Source organism: Salmo trutta, chromosome 28 (assembly GCF_901001165.1).
Source record: "Salmo trutta chromosome 28, fSalTru1.1, whole genome shotgun sequence".
NCBI classification, from domain to species: Eukaryota; Metazoa; Chordata; class Actinopteri; order Salmoniformes; family Salmonidae; genus Salmo; species Salmo trutta.
In genome coordinates this window covers 1333803-1353024 of record NC_042984.1, presented here as the reverse complement: position 1 = coordinate 1353024, position 19222 = coordinate 1333803, and the positions used below count along the sequence as shown (strand labels likewise).

At 43.5% G+C, this 19222-nt stretch overlaps 2 protein-coding genes across 4 annotated transcripts in view; both read right to left on the bottom strand.

Annotated features, from left to right (window-relative positions):
* Positions 1–2446: 2446 nt before the first annotated feature.
* LOC115165252 (60S acidic ribosomal protein P2) lies at positions 2447–5891 on the bottom strand. The gene is made up of 5 exons (XM_029718253.1): positions 5782–5891; positions 4160–4283; positions 4036–4084; positions 3009–3104; positions 2447–2701 (listed from the first exon to the last, which is right to left on the bottom strand). The coding sequence occupies exons 2-5, from the start codon at positions 4280–4282 to the stop codon at positions 2616–2618; spliced, it is 354 nt and encodes a 117-aa protein (XP_029574113.1). The 5' UTR covers position 4283; positions 5782–5891; the 3' UTR covers positions 2447–2615.
* An 11222-nt stretch (positions 5892–17113) lies between these two features.
* The window catches only part of etv7 (ETS variant transcription factor 7), a 16361-nt gene continuing 14252 nt past the window's right edge, over positions 17114–19222 (bottom strand). For all 3 annotated transcript variants that reach the window (XM_029718252.1, XM_029718251.1, XM_029718250.1), the window contains one exon: positions 17114–19120. In XM_029718252.1, coding sequence (XP_029574112.1) covers positions 18934–19120 — 187 coding nt within the window. In that variant the 3' untranslated portion in view covers positions 17114–18933. The remainder of the gene's footprint in view (positions 19121–19222) is intronic.

The following is a 19222-nucleotide window of genomic DNA, read 5'->3' as shown; positions in this document are numbered from 1 at the left end:
ACCTGTTGTATTCAGCATTTCACTGTGAGGTCTACACCTGTTGTATTCAGCATTTCACTGTAAGGTCTACTACACCTGTTGTATTCAGCATTTCACTGTGAGGTCTACTACACCTGTTGTATTCGGCATTTCACTGTGAGGTCTACTACACCTGTTGTATTCGGCATTTCACTGTGAGGTCTACTACACCTGTTGTATTCGGCATTTCACTGTGAGGTCTACTACACCTGTTGTATTCGGCATTTCACTGTGAGGTCTACCTACACCTGTTGTATTCGGCATTTCACTGGGAGGTCTACTACACCTGTTGTATTCGGCATTTCACTGTGAGGTCTACTACACCTGTTGTATTCGGCATTTCACTGTGAGGTCTACTACACCTGTTGTATTCGGCATTTCACTGTGAGGTCTACTACACCTGTTGTATTCGGCATTTCACTGTGAGGTCTACTACACCTGTTGTATTCGGCATTTCACTGTGAGGTCTACTACACCTGTTGTATTCGGCATTTCACTGTGAGGTCTACTACACCTGTTGTATTCGGCATTTCACTGTGAGGTCTACTACACCTGTTGTATTCGGCATTTCACTGTGAGGTCTACTACACCTGTTGTATTCAGCATTTCACTGTGAGGTCTACTACACCTGTTGTATTCGGCATTTCACTGTGAGGTCTACTACACCTGTTGTATTCGGCATTTCACTGTGAGGTCTACTACACCTGTTGTATTCGGCATTTCACTGTGAGGTCTACTACACCTGTTGTATTCAGCATTTCACTGTGAGGTCTACTACACCTGTTGTATTCAGCATTTCACTGTGAGGTCTACTACACCTGTTGTATTCAGCATTTCACTGTAAGGTCTACTACACCTGTTGTATTCAGCATTTCACTGTGAGGTCTACTACACCTGTTGTATTCAGCATTTCACTGTGAGGTCTACTACACCTGTTGTATTCAGCATTTCACTGTGAGGTCTACACCTGTTGTATTCAGCATTTCACTGTAAGGTCTACTACACCTGTTGTATTCAGCATTTCACTGTGAGGTCTACTACACCTGTTGTATTCAGCATTTCACTGTAAGGTCTACTACACCTGTTGTATTCAGCGTTTCACTGTGAGGTCTACTACACCTGTTGTATTCAGCATTTCACTGTAAGGTCTACTACACCTGTTGTATTCAGCATTTCACTGTGAGGTCTACTACACCTGTTGTATTCAGCATTTCACTGTGAGGTCTACTACACCTGTTGTATTCAGCATTTCACTGTGAGGTCTACACCTGTTGTATTCAGCATTTCACTGTAAGGTCTACTACACCTGTTGTATTCGGCATTTCACTGTGAGGTCTACTACACCTGTTGTATTCGGCATTTCACTGTGAGGTCTACTACACCTGTTGTATTCGGCATTTCACTGTGAGGTCTACTACACCTGTTGTATTCGGCATTTCACTGTGAGGTCTACTACACCTGTTGTATTCGGCATTTCACTGTGAGGTCTACTACACCTGTTGTATTGGGCATTTCACTGTGAGGTCTACTACACCTGTTGTATTCAGCATTTCACTGTGAGGTCTACTACACCTGTTGTATTCAGCATTTCACTGTGAGGTCTACTACACCTGTTGTATTCAGCATTTCACTGTAAGGTCTACTACACCTGTTGTATTCAGCATTTCACTGTGAGGTCTACTACACCTGTTGTATTCAGCATTTCACTGTGAGGTCTACACCTGTTGTATTCAGCATTTCACTGTGAGGTCTACACCTGTTGTATTCAGCATTTCACTGTGAGGTCTACACCTGTTGTATTCAGCATTTCACTGTAAGGTCTACTACACCTGTTGTATTCAGCATTTCACTGTGAGGTCTACTACACCTGTTGTATTCAGCATTTCACTGTAAGGTCTACTACACCTGTTGTATTCAGCATTTCACTGTGAGGTCTACTACACCTGTTGTATTCAGCATTTCACTGTGAGGTCTACTACACCTGTTGTATTCAGCATTTCACTGTGAGGTCTACTACACCTGTTGTATTCGGCGCACTTGACTAATAAACTTTTTGATTTTGATATGTTGCATTACTCATCTGACATGTATATACCGTATTCTATTCTACTGTATCTTAGTCTGACATTGCTCATCCATATATTTATACCTTCTAAATTCCATTCCTTTAGATTTGTGTGTATTGTTGTGAAATTGTTAGATATTACTGCCCTGTTGGAACTAGAAGCACAAGCATTTCGCTACACCTGCATTAACATCTGCTGAATATGTGTACGTGACAAATAAGATTTGACTTTGATTTGAATTCGGTCCCCATTTCTAAACGTTTGCTCCGGTGTCCGACTAAGACATCCTGATCAGGGTGCCACACTTTGAAACGTGGATATGAAGAGAAATCCCAGAATGCACCTTTAATTGACACAGCAGCTTAATTTCACAAACATTATTTTATTGCTTCTTTAACAAATGTACAAAGGAAAAGCTTTCTTTGTTCTCTAGTTAAGAAAGGAAAAAGTCCCTAGTTAACAAAGGAAAGGGTTTATTTGTTCCCTAGTTAAAAAGGTAGAAAAGCAAAATAAATAACTAAAGTCAGAAAACTAATCAAAGAGACCAAAACCCATGTCTTCATCTGACTCCTCAGACTCCTCCTTCTTCTCCTCCTCCTCCTTCTTCTTCTCTTCCGCTGTAAGAAAAAAAGATTTCAATTCAGGAGAAAAAGGGAGGGAGAATGAAAATGAATGAGAGAGAGAGAGAGAGGTGAAAGGGAGAGAGAGACAATATTAAAAAAGGATAGAGAGACCAAAACAGAGAGACACACAGGGAGAATCTCAATTGCATTTTCCTCACATCCTCGTCTCCTTCTCAAAACCCATTGGATAAGGTCAGAGAGGAGGGACCTCTGGCTTTCTCATCCAATGGGGTTTGAAAAGGAGACGAGAGGCTGTGATGAACATGTCATTGAGATCTTCCCGTAGGAGAGCGGTTCTCACAGGCAGCAGCGGCCCCAGGAGCAACAGCAGCAGATCCACCAGCCGCTGACACCGCCACAGCCCCCCCTACTGGCACGGAGGCCAACTTGGACATTCCTACAGACAGACAGACATGGGTTAGACTAGAGATACACAGAGTAGGGGACACTAGAAGCTGATCCTACATCTGTCCCCAGGGGAAGCCGATCCTACATCTGTCCCCAGGGGAAGCCGATCCTACATCTGTCCCCAGGGCAAGCCGATCCTACATCTGTCCCCAGGGCAAGCCGATCCTACATCTGTCCCCAGGGCAAGCCGATCCTACATCTGTCCCCAGGGCAAGCCGATCCTACATCTGTCCCCAGGGCAAGCCGATCCTACATCTGTCCCCAGGGCAAGCCGATCCTAGGGCAAGCCGATCCTAGGGCAAGCCGATCCTAGGGCAAGCCGATCCTAGGGCAAGCCGATCCTAGGGCAAGCCGATCCTAGGGGAAGCCGATCCTAGGGGAAGCCGATCCTAGGGGAAGCCGATCCTACATCTGTCCCTAGGGGAAGCCGTATCCTACATCTGTCCCTAGGGGAAGCCGATCCCAGGGGAAGCCGGATCCTACATCTGTCCCCAGGGGAAGCCGGATCCTACATCTGTCCCCAGGGGAAGCCGGATCCTACATCTGTCCCCAGGGGAAGCCGGATCCTACATCTGTCCCCAGGGGAAGCCGGATCCTACATCTGTCCCCAGGGGAAGCCGGATCCTACATCTGTCCCCAGGGGAAGCCGGATCCTACATCTGTCCCCAGGGGAAGCCGATCCTACATCTGTCCCCAGGGGAAGCCGATCCTACATCTGTCCCCAGGGGAAGCCGATCCTAGGGGAAGCTGATCCTACATCTGTCCCTAGGGGAACTGTATCCTGGAGAACGATACACTCACCAATATAACAATCATACACGTAAGTCAATAACAACTAAATCTGCCAAGACTGACACTGCTATTTCCTTCCAGGGAAGGGGATAGGGGTCCATGTGGCAGAGAACCAGACAGATGTTTACCTGCGTTCAGGACTTCATTGATGTCTTTTCCCATCAGCTCACTGATGACCTGCAGTGGAACAACACAACATCAGACAGAGTGAGGGTTTACTACCAGCTGTCACTCTGTCTCTGTGTCGCCCACCTTAGCCAGGCGCTGGTCGTCCGCCTCGATGCCTACGCTGCCCAGGATGTCCTTGATGTTCTGACTGCTGGGGCTGGCGTTGCCACCCAGTGCTGCCAACAGGTAAGCGGCCACATAACGCATTCTACAGCAGAGGAGGAGAGATTCTGGAAATCACTCAAGATAACTATTATGTTGCATGAATAAAATAGAAAATAGAAATTTGACCTGAATAGTCCTCAACCCCCCCCAATTCAGACAACATTGACAGACAGGGTTAGCAATTAGCATCCTAGCTAGCTAACTTAGATGTGGATGGGATTGTAAGGTTGATATTGTCTTTTCATGTAGCTGTGGCTTCCCGTGTGGCTCAGTTGGTAGAGCATGGTGTTTGCAACGCCAGGGTTGTGGGTTCGATTCCCACGGGGGACCAGTACGGAGGAAAAAAAGATTGTATGAAATGTGTGCATTCACTACTGTAAGTCGCTCTGGATAAGAGCATCTGCTAAATGACTAAAAAGTAAAATGTAGCTTTGGTAGCCATTGGTTGCCATTGTTAACAGTGTAGGGACATCAAACGTTCAGCTTAGGCGATGTTTAAACTCTCTCCATGGTTAAAGTTGGTCTCTCCCCAGTGGCACAGCGGTCTAAGGTACTGCATCTCAGTGCTAGAGGCGTGACTACAGACCCCGGTTTGATTCCAGGCTGTATCACATCCAGCTGTGATTGGGAGTCCCGTAGGGCAGCACACAAGCATCGTCCAGGGTTTGGGACGGGGTAGGCCGTCATTGTGAATAACAATTTGTTCTTTAACTGACTTGCCAAGTTAAATAAAGGTAACGTAAAAAAAAAAAAAATGTTTAAAAGTTGGAAGAAATAGAGTGTTACATTTACTATCATCACATATTGTAATATTGAATTACTTTGCCATATTTCATGATGTTATATAACACTATACATTACAGACTAAAGTTTCCACCACACAATAAAACACAGGAAATATACAATCCTTTTTCATCTCAGATTTCTGATGTTACTATTAACTTTACGGTCATCGCGATCTCAACAAAATCGATAGTTTAATAAAACAGATGAATATATTTGGTTTTAGTAGCAGTGTTTTTGGTGTTACGCGTCAGTCCGAAGCAGAACTTTACGCCTCATGTCCGTCAGATGCGTTCTGGCGGAACTCATTCATTGTCAATGGAGCAGTACGCAACGCTACGCCGGGGGGGTTTCCGCACTAGGCTGCGGTGCGTTCTGCGTACAGTAAGCGTTCACTATTTTTGAACGTACGCGTTGTTTTGACGGTACGGTGATCCGGTGCGGCTCAGTTAGTAGAGGATGACACCTGCAACGCCAGTTACATTCACACTGAGGGAACAATTACTAACAAATAGGAAAAATATATCAACTTTCATTTCAGATTAAATCTGAAAAATCAAACCAACTTTTGCGAGAACCTTTAAAGCTAACAGTTAGCTAATCTTTATTTTTAGCGTCGTGTAAATTTATAACTGACAGTCCGATTTACACGACGCTAAAATAAAGACCAGTTTTCGTAGCATATCAAATTAATTTTGTAGACCAAACCTGTATATAATGCATTTAAAATAATCAAACCAATAGTCTTATTTACTTACTTTTAAGTCTAAAACAGACAGTTGAACGTCGTTCCGTTCTGAGAGTTGTAACATGAAGGATTAACGTCCTTTATAGTTCCGTTTCCGTTTCCTCTTCTTCTATGGTGAAACTAAAGTTCATTCTACTCCCACATGTCCATCGCCACCTAGTGGATGGAGGTTTCCATCAACCATAAATGTTGCAGTACAAACATGTCAAGGGAGCGGTATAATGAATAGGAAAAATGGAAATATGTGAAAATTGAAATGTTGAGCAAATTTGGACAGCTCTTTTAATAATTATGCTGAAATAAAACTGATTTTGTAGTTGAATGGTAAAAGAGTTGGGAAAGAGTAGCAGTAAAGTACAAGTCTTGTTTGAAGTCTGTCCAGTGTTTTGGTGTGTTTTGCAGTGTTGAGTGTTTCAGAACACACTGGTACAGTAGTACAGTTATGTAGAACAATTCTAAAAGCTCTTATATCTCTGTATAGGGTTGTAAAATTCCAGTAAAATTCCCAAAATTCCCAGCTTTTCCAGAAAATCTGGTTGGAAGATTCAGGATTTCCTGCTTATTCCATATTGATTCAGGATTTCCTGCTTATTCCATATTGATTCAGGATTTCCTGCTTATTCCATATTGATTCAGGATTTCCTGCTTATTCCATATTGATTCCCGGGAATCTTCCAAACATCATTTATGGGAAAACCTGGGAATTTTGGAATCTTGCAAGTACAACCCTCATCTGTCCTCTTTCACCATGATGGCCATTCATTCACTGTTCGTGAATAGGTAGCCTAGTGGTTAGAGCGTTGGGCCAGTAACCAGCAGGTAGCCTAGTGGTTAGAGCGTTGGGCCAGTAACCAGCAGGTAGTCTAGTGGTTAGAGCGTTGGGCCAGTAACCAGCAGGTAGCCTAGTGGTTAGAGCGTTGGGCCAGTAACCATCAGGTAGCCTAGTGGTTAGAGCGTTGGGCCAGTAACCAGCAGGTAGCCTAGTGGTTAGAGCGTTGGGCCAGTAACCAGCAGGTAGCCTAGTGGTTAGAGCGTTGGGCCAGTAACCAGCAGGTAGCCTAGTGGTTAGAGCGTTGGGCCAGTAACCAGCAGGTAGCCTAGTGGTTAGAGCGTTGGGCCAGTAACCGGCAGGTAGCCTAGTGGTTAGAGCGTTGGGCCAGTAACCGGCAGGTAGCCTAGTGGTTAGAGCGTTGGGCCAGTAACCGGCAGGTAGCCTAGTGGTTACAGCGTTGGGTCAGTAACCAGCAGGTAGCCTAGTGGTTAGAGCGTTGGGCCAGTAACCGGCAGGTAGCCTAGTGGTTAGAGCGTTGGGCCAGTAACCAGCAGGTAGCCTAGTGGTTAGAGCGTTGGGCCAGTAACCGGCAGGTAGCCTAGTGGTTAGAGCGTTGGGCCAGTAACCGGCAGGTAGCCTAGTGGTTAGAGCGTTGGGCCAGTAACCGGCAGGTAGCCTAGTGGTTAGAGCGTTGGGCCAGTAACCAGCAGGTAGCCTAGTGGTTAGAGCGTTGGGCCAGTAACCGGCAGGTAGCATAGTGGTTAGAGCGTTGGGCCAGTAACCGGCAGGTAGCCTAGTGGTTAGAGCGTTGGGTCAGTAACCCGCAGGTAGCCTAGTGGTTAGAGCGTTGGGCCAGTAACCGGCAGGTAGCCTAGTGGTTAGAGCGTTGGGCCAGTAACCAGCAGGTAGCCTAGTGGTTAGAGCGTTGGGCCAGTAACCAGCAGGTAGCCTAGTGGTTAGAGCGTTGGGCCAGTAACCGGCAGGTAGCCTAGTGGTAAGAGCGTTGGGCCAGTAACCGGCAGGTAGCCTAGTGGTTAGAGCGTTGGGCCAGTAACCAGCAGGTAGCCTAGTGGTTAGAGCGTTGGGCCAGTAACCAGCAGGTAGCCTAGTGGTTAGAGCGTTGGGCCAGTAACCAGCTGGTAACCTAGTGGTTAGAGCGTTGGGTCAGTAACCAGCAGGTAGCCTAGTGGTTAGAGCGTTGGGCCAGTAACCAGCACGTAGCCTAGTGGTTAGAGCGTTGGGCCAGTAACCAGCAGGTAGCCTAGTGGTTAGAGCGTTGGGCCAGTAACCAGCAGGTAGCTTAGTGGTTAGAGCGTTGGGCCAGTAACCGGCAGGTAGCCTAGTGGTTAGAGCGTTGGACCAGTAACCAGCAGGTAGCCTAGTGGTTAGAGCGTTGGGCCAGTAACCAGCAGGTAGCCTAGTGGTTAGAGCGTGGGGCCAGTAACCGGCAGGTAGCCTAGTGGTTAGAGCTTTGGGCCAGTAACCGGCAGGCAGCCTAGTGGTTAGAGCGTTGGGCCAGTAACCGGCAGGTAGCCTAGTGGTTAGAGCGTTGGGCCAGTAACCGGCAGGTAGCCTAGTGGTTAGAGCGTTGGGCCAGTAACCGGCAGGTAGCCTAGTGGTTAGAGCGTTGGGCCAGTAACCGGCATGTAGCCTAGTGGTTAGAGCGTTGGGCCAGTAACCAGCAGGTAGCCTAGTGGTTAGAGCGTTGGACCAGTAACCGGCAGGTAGCCTAGTGGTTAGAGCGTTGGGCCAGTAACCGGCAGGTAGCCTAGTGGTTAGAGCGTTGGGCCAGTAACCGGCAGGTAGCCTAGTGGTTAGAGCGTTGGGCCAGTAACCGGCAGGTAGCCTAGTGGTTAGAGCGTTGGGCCAGTAACCGGCAGGTAGCCTAGTGGTTAGAGCGTTGGGCCAGTAACCGGCAGGTAGCCTAGTGGTTAGAGCGTTGGGCCAGTAACCGGCAGGTAGCCTAGTGGTTAGAGCGTTGGGCCAGTAACCGGCAGGTAGCCTAGTGGTTAGAGCGTTGGGCCAGTAACCGGCATAAGCCTAGTGGTTAGAGCGTTGGGCCAGTAACCGGCATAAGCCTAGTGGTTAGAGCGTTGGGCCAGTAACCGGCAGGTAGCCTAGTGGTTAGAGCGTTGGGCCAGTAACCGGCAGGTAGCCTAGTGGTTAGAGCGTTGGGCCAGTAACCGGCAGGTAGCCTAGTGGTTAGAGCGTTGGGCCAGTAACCGGCAGGTAGCCTAGTGGTTAGAGCGTTGGGCCAGTAACCGGCAGGTAGCCTAGTGGTTAGAGCGTTGGGCCAGTAACCGGCATGTAGCCTAGTGGTTAGAGCGTTGGGCCAGTAACCGGCAGGTAGCCTAGTGGTTAGAGCGTTGGGCCAGTAACCAGCAGGTAGCCTAGTGGTTAGAGCGTTGGGCCAGTAACCAGCAGGTAGCCTAGTGGTTAGAGCGTTGGGCCAGTAACCAGCAGGTAGCCTAATGGTTAGAGCGTTGGGCCAGTAACCGGCAGGTAGCCTAGTGGTTAGAGCGTTGGGTCAGTAACCGGCAGGTAGCCTAGTGGTTAGAGCGTTGGGCCAGTAACCAGCAGGTAGCCTAGTGGTTAGAGCGTTGGGCCAGTAACCAGCAGGTAGCCTAGTGGTTAGAGCGTTGGAATAGTAACCAGCAGGTAGCCTAGTGGTTAGAGCGTTGGGCCAGTAACCGAAAAGTTGCTAGATCGAATCCCCGAGCTGACAAGGTAAAAATCTGTCATTCTGTCCCTGAACAAGGCAGTTAACCCACTGTTCCTAGGCCGTCATTGTAAATAAGAATTTGTTCTTAATTGACTTGTCTAGTTAAATAAAGATAAAATATCCACTAGAGGGCAGCAGTGTAATGTTCATTCCATTGATATCCACTAGAGGGCAGCAGTGTAATGTTCATTCCATTGATATCCACTAGAGGGCAGCAGTGTAATGTTCATTCCATTGATATCCACTAGAGGGCAGCAGTGTAATGTTCATTCCATTGATATCCACGGTTTATAATGTCGCGGTTTATAATGTCGCTGGGACAGTTGTTACTTATGACTCAGAAATCCCACGCCTAAGACAACAGTACAGTGTTTGCTGGAACATTAGTACATTGTGGGAGGCAACCTGTCTGTCTAGAGAGACTAGTAGTTTCTAGCTGGTATTTACCCAACACAGTGACAGATATGGAGCCTATTACACTGGAGATACTAGTTGTTACTGGCTGGTATTTTTGTTTACATCTTGGGGTCACTAAATCTCCAAAAACTACAATTAGATGCCGCCTCTATGGCAACAAGTTATTTGGACAGGTTACCAGGAGAAAGCTGTCACCAAACGTAAGTGCCTGGAGTTTGGTAAATGTCCTTGGAACTTTGATTGGAACCAGGTTATATGGTCTGATGAGACTAAAATATAGCTTTTTGGCAACAACAAAAAACTGGAGGTTAGAAGTAAAAAGAGCAACGGTCGTGCAGAAAATAACCTAATCCCTACTGTGTAGTATAGTGGTGGATCTGTGTAGTATAGTGGATCTGTGTAGTATAGTGGTGGATCTGTGTAGTATAGTGGATCTGTGTAGTATAGTGGTGGATCTGTGTAGTATAGTGGTGGATCTGTGTAGTATAGTAGTGGATCTGTGTAGTATAGTGGTGGATCTGTGTAGTATAGTGGTGGATCTGTGTAGTATAGTGGTGGATCTGTGTAGTATAGTAGTGGATCTGTGTAGTATAGTGGTGGATCTGTGTAGTATAGTGGTGGATCTGTCTAGTATAGTGGTGGATCTATGTAGTATAGTGGTGGATCTGTGTAGTATAGTAGTGGATCTGTGTAGTATAGTAGTGGATCTGTGTAGTATAGTGGTGGATCTGTGTAGTATAGTGGTGGATCTGTGTAGTATAGTAGTGGATCTGTGTAGTATAGTGGTGGATCTGTGTAGTATAGTGGTGGATCTGTGTAGTATAGTAGTGGATCTGTGTAGTATAGTGGTGGATCTGTGTAGTATAGTAGTGGATCTGTGTAGTATAGTGGTGGACCTGTGTAGTATAGTGGTGGGTCTGTGTAGTATAGTAGTGTATCTGTGTAGTATAGTGGTGGACCTGTGTAGTATAGTGGTGGGTCTGTGTAGTATAGTAGTGTATCTGTGTAGTATAGTGGTGGATCTGTGTAGTATAGTGGTGGATCTGTGTAGTATAGTGGTGGACCTGTGTAGTATAGTGGTGGGTCTGTGTAGTATAGTATTGGATCTGTGTTGTATAGTGGATCTATGTAGTATAGTGGATCTGTGTAGTATAGTGGTGGATCTTTGTAGTATAGTGGTGGATCTGTGTAGTATAGTGGATCTGTGTAGTATAGTGGTGGATCTGTGTAGTATAGTGGATCTGTGTAGTATAGTGGTGGATCTGTGTAGTATAGTGATGGATCTGTGTAGTATAGTGGATCTTTGTAGTATAGTGGTGGATTTGACCTAAACCCCATTGAAAACCTGTGTGGAGACCTGAAGAGGAGAGTCGACAAGTGAGGACCAAGGACTCTGAAGGATCTGGAGAGTTTAATTACGGAGGAATGGTCTCTAATCCAATCCTGTGTGTTCTCCCACCTCGTCAAACATTAAAGTAGACGACTCAGAGCTGTTATCTTGGCAAAGGGAGTACAAAATGCAGGGGTGACAATAATTGTGAGATGCATGTTTTTGAATAAAACGTTTTTTTCTTGACTATTTTTTTCTTTGAACAATTTTAACTTAAGTAAAAGGTTCATCTGATATTTTGAGTGTCAGACCAAGCTGAAAAACAACAATGACATTTTTTTCACAGACTTTTGTTTAAATTTACCAAGGGTGCCAATAATTCAGGTCACTGTAGATGTGACAATAACCTGCTAGGGTGTGTTTCCATTCATCTATCTTGTGCCGATAAAAACAGCTTGACATCACACCCAAAAAAACAACAACAAAAAAACGTTTTTCACAAAAACCTACAGTGTTGAGTAAGAATGTAGTAGTTGAAGTGTTTCCATTACCCATTTAGGCAGATTGTGCATTAATAAATTGGCAACAGCATGAATGCCCTCCTAAGTATGTATCTGTTTCATGTCTCAGGTAGCCCATAAAACCCATAATGGATAGAATGCAATAACTGACTAATATTTGACATTTTCAAAACATTCTCATCGCCGCGGTCCATGCCAACGTATCGCCATGGTGATGGTGTAGGCTATATTAAATGGATTTATTAGACTTAAATGTAGATGTTCCACAGGTCTGCCTCAGTGGCTTGTAGGCTATGTGTGGAAGCCAGGAGATGTGTGGAAGCCAGGAGATGTGTGGAAGCCAGGAGATGTGTGGAAGCCAGGAGATGTGTGGAAGCCACATCCGGGACGCAACTGTGCGCATCCTTATCCAATTCCCAGGTGCACATTGAAGATATTGGAAGAACTGTCCACATACATTTACTTTTCGTCAGCCAACAAGATGAGTAGGCCAAACGAACAGCAAAAGCACTAGCCTATGTCAATCTACTATCCCCAAATAGAATAGGTTGACTTTTGTACTATGATATGCAATAAATACATAAATAAATAAATACATATTCCAAAAATTGCCTCGGACAGTTGCTACCACAGGCATCTCAAACACTTTCTTTCACATTGTGAAAGTGATAGTTACTCCCTTTAGATAGACCGTCCCTCTAGATAGGTCCCCCTATTTAATCAGAGTAGGAGTGGTGATCTAGGATCAGGTCCCCCTATTTAATCAGAGTAGGAGTGGTGATCTAGGATCAGGTCCCCCTATTTAATCAGAGTAGGAGTGGTGATCTAGGATCAGGTCCCCCTATATAATCAGAGTAGGAGTGGTGATCTAGGATCAGGTCCCCCTATATAATCAGAGTAGGAGTGGTGATCTAGGATCAGGTCCCCCTGTATAATCAGAGTAGGAGTGGTGATCTAGGATCAGGTCCCCCTCTATAATCAGAGTAGGAGTGGTGATCTAGGATCAGGTTCATCTATATAATCAGAGTAGGAGTGGTGATCTCGGATCAGGTCCCCCTGTATAATCAGAGTAGGAGTGGTGATCTCGGATCAGGTCCCCCTGTATAATCAGAGTAGGAGTGGTGATCTCGGATCAGGTCCCCCTGTATAATCAGAGTAGGAGTGGTGATCTAGGATCAGGTCCCCCTATATAATCAGAGTAGGAGTGGTGATCTAGGATCAGGTCCCCCTCTATAATCAGATTAGGAGTGGTGATCTAGGATCAGGTCCCCCTCTATAATCAGAGTAGGAGTGGTGATCTAGGATCAGGTTCACCTATATAATCAGAGTAGGAGTGGTGATCTCGGATCAGGTCCCCCTGTATAATCAGAGTAGGAGTGGTGATCTCGGATCAGGTCCCCCTGTATAATCAGAGTAGGAGTGGTGATCTCGGATCAGGTCCCCCTGTATAATCAGAGTAGGAGTGGTGATCTAGGATCAGGTCCCCCTATATAATCAGCGTAGGAGTGGTGATCTAGGATCAAGACACTGTCCATATAATATATGATCATTATGATCTTACCTTCCACAAATTCTAAGACTGGATTGGTCCCCTGGGTCAAAGTTGACCCTGTACATTAATTAATTATGATTAGTTCTATAAAATCATATGTACATGTATTAGCTAGCTAGCACTGTTATAGTACCTAACAGTGATATGCATGTAGTTATTATAGCTAGCTAGCACTGTAATAGTACCTAACAGTGATATTATAGCTAGCTAGCACTGTAATAGTACCTAACAGTGATATTATAGCTAGCTAGCACTGTAATAGTACCTAACAGTGATATTATAGCTAGCTAGCACTGTTATAGTACCTAACAGTGATATTATAGCTAGCTGTCATAGACCCTGTAGTCTGAAGGTAATGTAGTTATTATAGCTAGCTAGCACTGTTATAGTACTTAACAGTGTTGTTATAGCTAGCTAGCACTGTAATAGTACCTAACAGTGATATTATAGCTAGCTGTAGTTATTATAGCTGTCATAAACCCTGTAGTCTGAAGGTAATGTAGTTATTATAGCTGTCATAGACCCTGTAGTCTGAAGGTAATGTAGTTATTATAGCTGTCATAGACCCTGTAGTCTGAAGGTAATGTAGTTATTATAGCTGTCATAGACCCTGTAGTCTGAAGGTAATGTAGTTATTATGGCTGTCATGAACCCTGTAGTCTGAAGGTAATGTGGTTATTATAGCTAGCTGTCATAGACCCTGTAGTCTGAAGGTAATGTAGTTATTATGGCTGTCATAGACCCTGTAGTCTGAAGGTAATGTAGTTATTATAGCTGTCATAGACCCTGTAGTCTGAAGGTAATGTAGTTATTATAGCTGTCATAGACCCTGTAGTCTGAAGGTAATGTAGTTATTATAGCTGTCATAGACCCTGTAGTCTGAAGGTAATGTAGTTAGTATGGCTGTCATAGACCCTGTAGTCTGAAGGTAATGTAGTTAGTATGGCTGTCATAGACCCTGTAGTCTGAAGGTAATGTAGTTATTATAGCTGTCATAGACCCTGTAGTCTGAAGGTAATGTAGTTATTATAGCTGTCATAGACCCTGTAGTCTGAAGGTAATGTAGTTATTATAGCTGTCATAGACCCTGTAGTCTGAAGGTAATGTAGTTATTATAGCTGTCATAGACCCTGTAGTCTGAAGGTAATGTAGTTATTATAGCTGTCATAGACCCTGTAGTCTGAAGGTAATGTAGTTATTATGGCTGTCATAAACCCTGTAGTCTGAAGGTAATGTGGTTATTATAGCTAGCTGTCATAGACCCTGTAGTCTGAAGGTAATGTAGTTATTATAGCTGTCATAGACCCTGTAGTCTGAAGGTAATGTAGTTATTATAGCTGTCATAAACCCTGTAGTCTGAAGGTAATGTAGTTATTATTGCTAGCTGTCATAGACCCTGTAGTCTGAAGGTAATGTAGTTATTACAGCTGTCATAGACCCTGTAGTCTGAAGGTAATGTAGTTATTATAGCTGTCATAGACCCTGTAGTCTGAAGGTAATGTAGTTATTATAGCTGTCATAGACCCTGTAGTCTGAAGGTAATGTAGTTATTATAGCTGTCATAAACCCTGTAGTCTGAAGGTAATGTAGTTATTATGGCTGTCATAGACCCTGTAGTCTGAAGGTAATGTAGTTATTATAGCTAGCTGTCATAGACCCTGTAGTCTGAAGGTAATGTAGTTATTATATCTAGCTGTCATAGACCCTGTAGTCTGAAGGTAATGTAGTTATTATAGCTGTCATAGACCCTGTAGTCTGAAGGTAATGTAGTTATTATAGCTGTCATAGACCCTGTAGTCTGAAGGTAATGTGGTTATTATAGCTAGCTGTCATAGACCCTGTAGTCTGAAGGTAATGTAGTTATTATAGCTGTCATAGACCCTGTAGTCTGAAGGTAATGTAGTTATTATAGCTGTAATAGACCCTGTAGTCTGAAGGTAATGTAGTTATTATAGCTGTCATAGACCCTGTAGTCTGAAGGTAATGTAGTTATCATGGCTGTCATAAACCCTGTAGTCTGAAGGTAATGTAGTTATCATGGCTGTCATAAACCCCGCAGCTCCTCCGCCTCCCTCTCTGCATTCCTTCCCAGTGTCAGCTGGTGAAGCTGTTTGAAATAACGTCAGCCAGCTTCTGACTGAAGCATTACATGTTCTGTTACAAAACGTAAGGCTACGGTCTGCACTGATGAATACACACCAGGTTGCAGGCCAGCGACTAAGGCTACGGTCTGCACTAATGAATACACACCAGGTTGCAGGCCAGCAGTAAAGTTAGCGACCACTAGAGAGCAGCAGCGGACTATCAGTGATATAACAGAATGAGCTGCCCGTTGCTAGGTGATGGCTGGTGGTTGCTAGGTGATGGGTGGTAGATGGGATAGCAGGTTGCTAGGTGATGGATGAGATAACAGGTTGCTATGGGATGGTTGCTAGGTGAAAGGTGGTGGATGGGATAGCAGGTTGCTAGGTGATGGATGGGATAGCAGGTTGCTAGGCGATGGGGGGGTGGATGGGAAAGTAGCCAACCTCTTTCTGACCACTCTGGGACTGTAGGGCTCCATGTGGGCCGTATGCATGGCTTGCAACACTCTAGTTCTAAGTCATTTATTGAAATAATAAAATATTTATCCAAATCAATTCATTTATTTCCACAGAAAGCTTTTGATTTTGTAAATAGGAATCTTTTACCCTATAGTTTGTTAAAGGACAGGTGTTGTTGATGGGAACTTTTAGAACACAATCCAGTCTCTTTACAAAGTCCCAATGGCTGGTTTGCGTGTTAATGAATATGGAACAGACTGGTTTCCCACATCCTCGGGTGTAAAACAAGGAGACGCCTTATCACAGACTTTGTTTGCTATGTTTATAAATGATTTGGCAAAAGAATTGAAACAGTTAAATATTGGAGTAAGATATGATGAAATGCTAAGTATCCTTTAATATGATGAGATGCTAAGTATCCTTTAATATGATGAGATGCTAAGTATCCTTTAATATGATGAAATGCTAAGTATCCTTTAATATGAGGAAATGCTAAGTATCCTTTAATATGAGGAAATGCTAAGTATCCTTTAATATGAGGAAATGCTAAGTATCCTTTAATATGAGGAAATGCTAAGTATGAGGAAATGCTAAGTATCCTTTAATATGATGAGATGCTAAGTATCCTTTAATATGATGAAATGCTAAGTATCCTTTAATATGAGGAAATGCTAAGTATCCTTTAATATGAGGAAATGCTAAGTATGAGGAAATGCTAAGTATCCTTTAATATGATGAAATGCTAGGTATCCTTTAATATGATGAGATGCTAAGTATCCTTTAATATGAGGAAATGCTAAGTATGAGGAAATGCTAAGTATCCTTTAATATGATGAAATGCTAAGTATCCTTTAATATGATGAGATGCTAAGTATCCTTTAACATGATGAAATGCTAAGTATCCTTTAATATGAGGAAATGCTAAGTATGAGGAAATGCTAAGTATCCTTTAATTTGCTGATGATATTATTCTGATGGCAGAAACTGAACAAAACCTGCAGAACATGTTATTATGTCCAGTCTGTTGGTGTAAAAGATGGAGACTCATGATCAACCAGACTAAAACACAGATAATGACTTGGTGTAGAAGGTGGAGACTCATGATTAACCAGACTAAAACACAGATAATGACTTGGTGTAGAAGATGGAGACTCATGATTAACCAGACTAAAACACAGATAATGACTTGGTGTAGAAGATGGAGACTCATGATCAACCAGACTAAAACACAGATAATGACTTGGTGTAGAAGATGGAGACTCATGATCAACCAGACTAAAACACAGATAATGACTTGGTGTAGAAGATGGAGACTCATGATCAACCAGACTAAAACACAGATAATGATTTGGTGTAAAAGATGGAGACTCATGATCAACCAGACTAAAACACAGATAATGCATTTTTAGAAAAACAGTTACTAAGAGAAGTGTTTTTCAGTTTTGTTTTAGTGAAGACATTATTGAGTTTACTAGCAATTATAAATATTTGGGTATTTTTTTTTATTGATGAACATATTACCTTTCTATACAGAACAACTGCCCTGGGTGACTCAGCATGTAGAGCTCTCAGGGGAGTAATAGGAAAAACAAAACCTCAAAGATATTGGTTGTGCTACGTATTCCAAACTGTATCAGATATGCGTGTGTCCTGTTCTGGTCTATTCAGCAGGAGTGAGGGGGGCTAAGAGGTATTTTAAAAACGAACATGTTCATAACAGAGCAGTACGTTACTTTTTAGGTGTCCACATGTTTGCATCTATAGTTGCAATAACTGGGGACGTGGGCTGGGAACCCTGTGAGGTGAGATGGAAGGTATGGATCTATCCATAGGGCCTGGGCAACTGAAATGGCTGACCTTTTCCAACAGTCTGACTGTGAACATCTGTATGAAAACCAAATGAAGGGAGTCATAGATATGATTAAAAAAATAAAAAATGTTGATGCAATATTAAAAACAAAAACAAAAATGGGTGGAGGAGATTCATCATCAACCTAAATTGAGAACCTTTAATTTGATTAAGGGTGAATGGGTGTGTGAGATATATATTATGTATAACCTACCTAAAAGCAAAATATCCCTATGTGCACAGGTAAGATCAGGGATATTGCCTTTGCATATTGAAACATGTCGGTATTGTGGTATAAGAATATTTTTGAAGATAAATACACAACGCAGAGGATGAGAATACAAGAGTACTAAAAACTAAATGGAGTACTAATGATCAATAGATAATTGTTAATGAAAATAGTTGGAGGGTCTCAGTTCAACAGATGGCTAGAATCTGTTAAATGTCAGCCTTGAACTCAGAGCTATGTGTGATACGTTTTCATTGGTCTGTACATTGAGTCTGGAGCAGGATACTTGTTATTTGGCCATTGGCCCAGTTATACTGCAAGGACTTCTGATTGGTCAGCGTGGGGGGGATATAAGTGACATCCTGTTTCTTTGTTCTAAGGTGACAAGCTGAAGGACAGAGGGAATGAACGTCTACTTCCCAGCATAACATCTATGATTTATCCTTTTCAAATGAATCTATTTTTCTCCCTCTGATTTGCTTTGGCGTTTGTGTTATTGAAGAATAACATCAACCGCTAAGAGTGGTGAACTGGAAGAGGAAAGCCTATGTAACTATTGTGATCTTAAAGAAATAGAGAATGAAACTAATTTTATCCTGTATTGCCCTTTCTACCATGTGTCAATTAATCCCGTAAAGGATGGGTTGCCAATTGGCGATTTGACACAACAACAACAAAAAAATCATGAAAAAAAATATAAACATAAAAATATATACATTTCATTCATTTAATTCATTCATTCATTCCACAAATTCAGAGTTTGAAAATATGTACAGAAGCAAAGGTAAATATTACGATCAAATTAATTATTCCAATCATCCCAGCTACTAATGGGGGCTGTTATTAGCGTTATGGGACCTGCTTGTAAATGTGCAACTTTCATTTTGATCATATTACAATTCTATTTACCTAGTTGCATCATTTTTGACAAGTCACACGTCAGACCCAGGAAGAACTGGACACAGAACTGTTAGTTGTAGTACTTGTGTGTATAGTTTTAAAGTAATGCTGTAATTCATCACGCTGCAGATGAGTAAAAGGTTGTAATCTGACAGCTCTGTTCTATCCTGATGAATAGTGTTTTGTTTTGTGGACGCTAGTCATTAGATACGTAGCAGCTACGTAAAGTTTCCACAGTATGATTAGTGGGTTGTAGATTACTGCTCAAAAAAAAAAACATAGCCATTTCACAGTGCAATAGATACCTCAACACAGAAGTATCCATGTTCATACTGTCATGCTTAGGGGGTTAGAGCTTGGGGCGTTGTATTCAGGGGACACCTCCAAACCATCCTCACTGAAGTCCCGCCGGGGTGAGTGTGAGGGTGAGTGTGAGGGTGAGTGTTCAGGGGAATCTGCTGAGTCAAGACGGTCAGCTCGGTGACGCGTGATCTCCTGAGGGGTCTTCAGAAACCTGGAGAGAGGAGAAGGGCTGAGTGTGTGTTTCTGTGTGTGTGTGTGTGTGTGTGTGTGTGTGTGTGTGTGTGTGTGTGTGTGTGTGTGTGTGTGTGTGTGT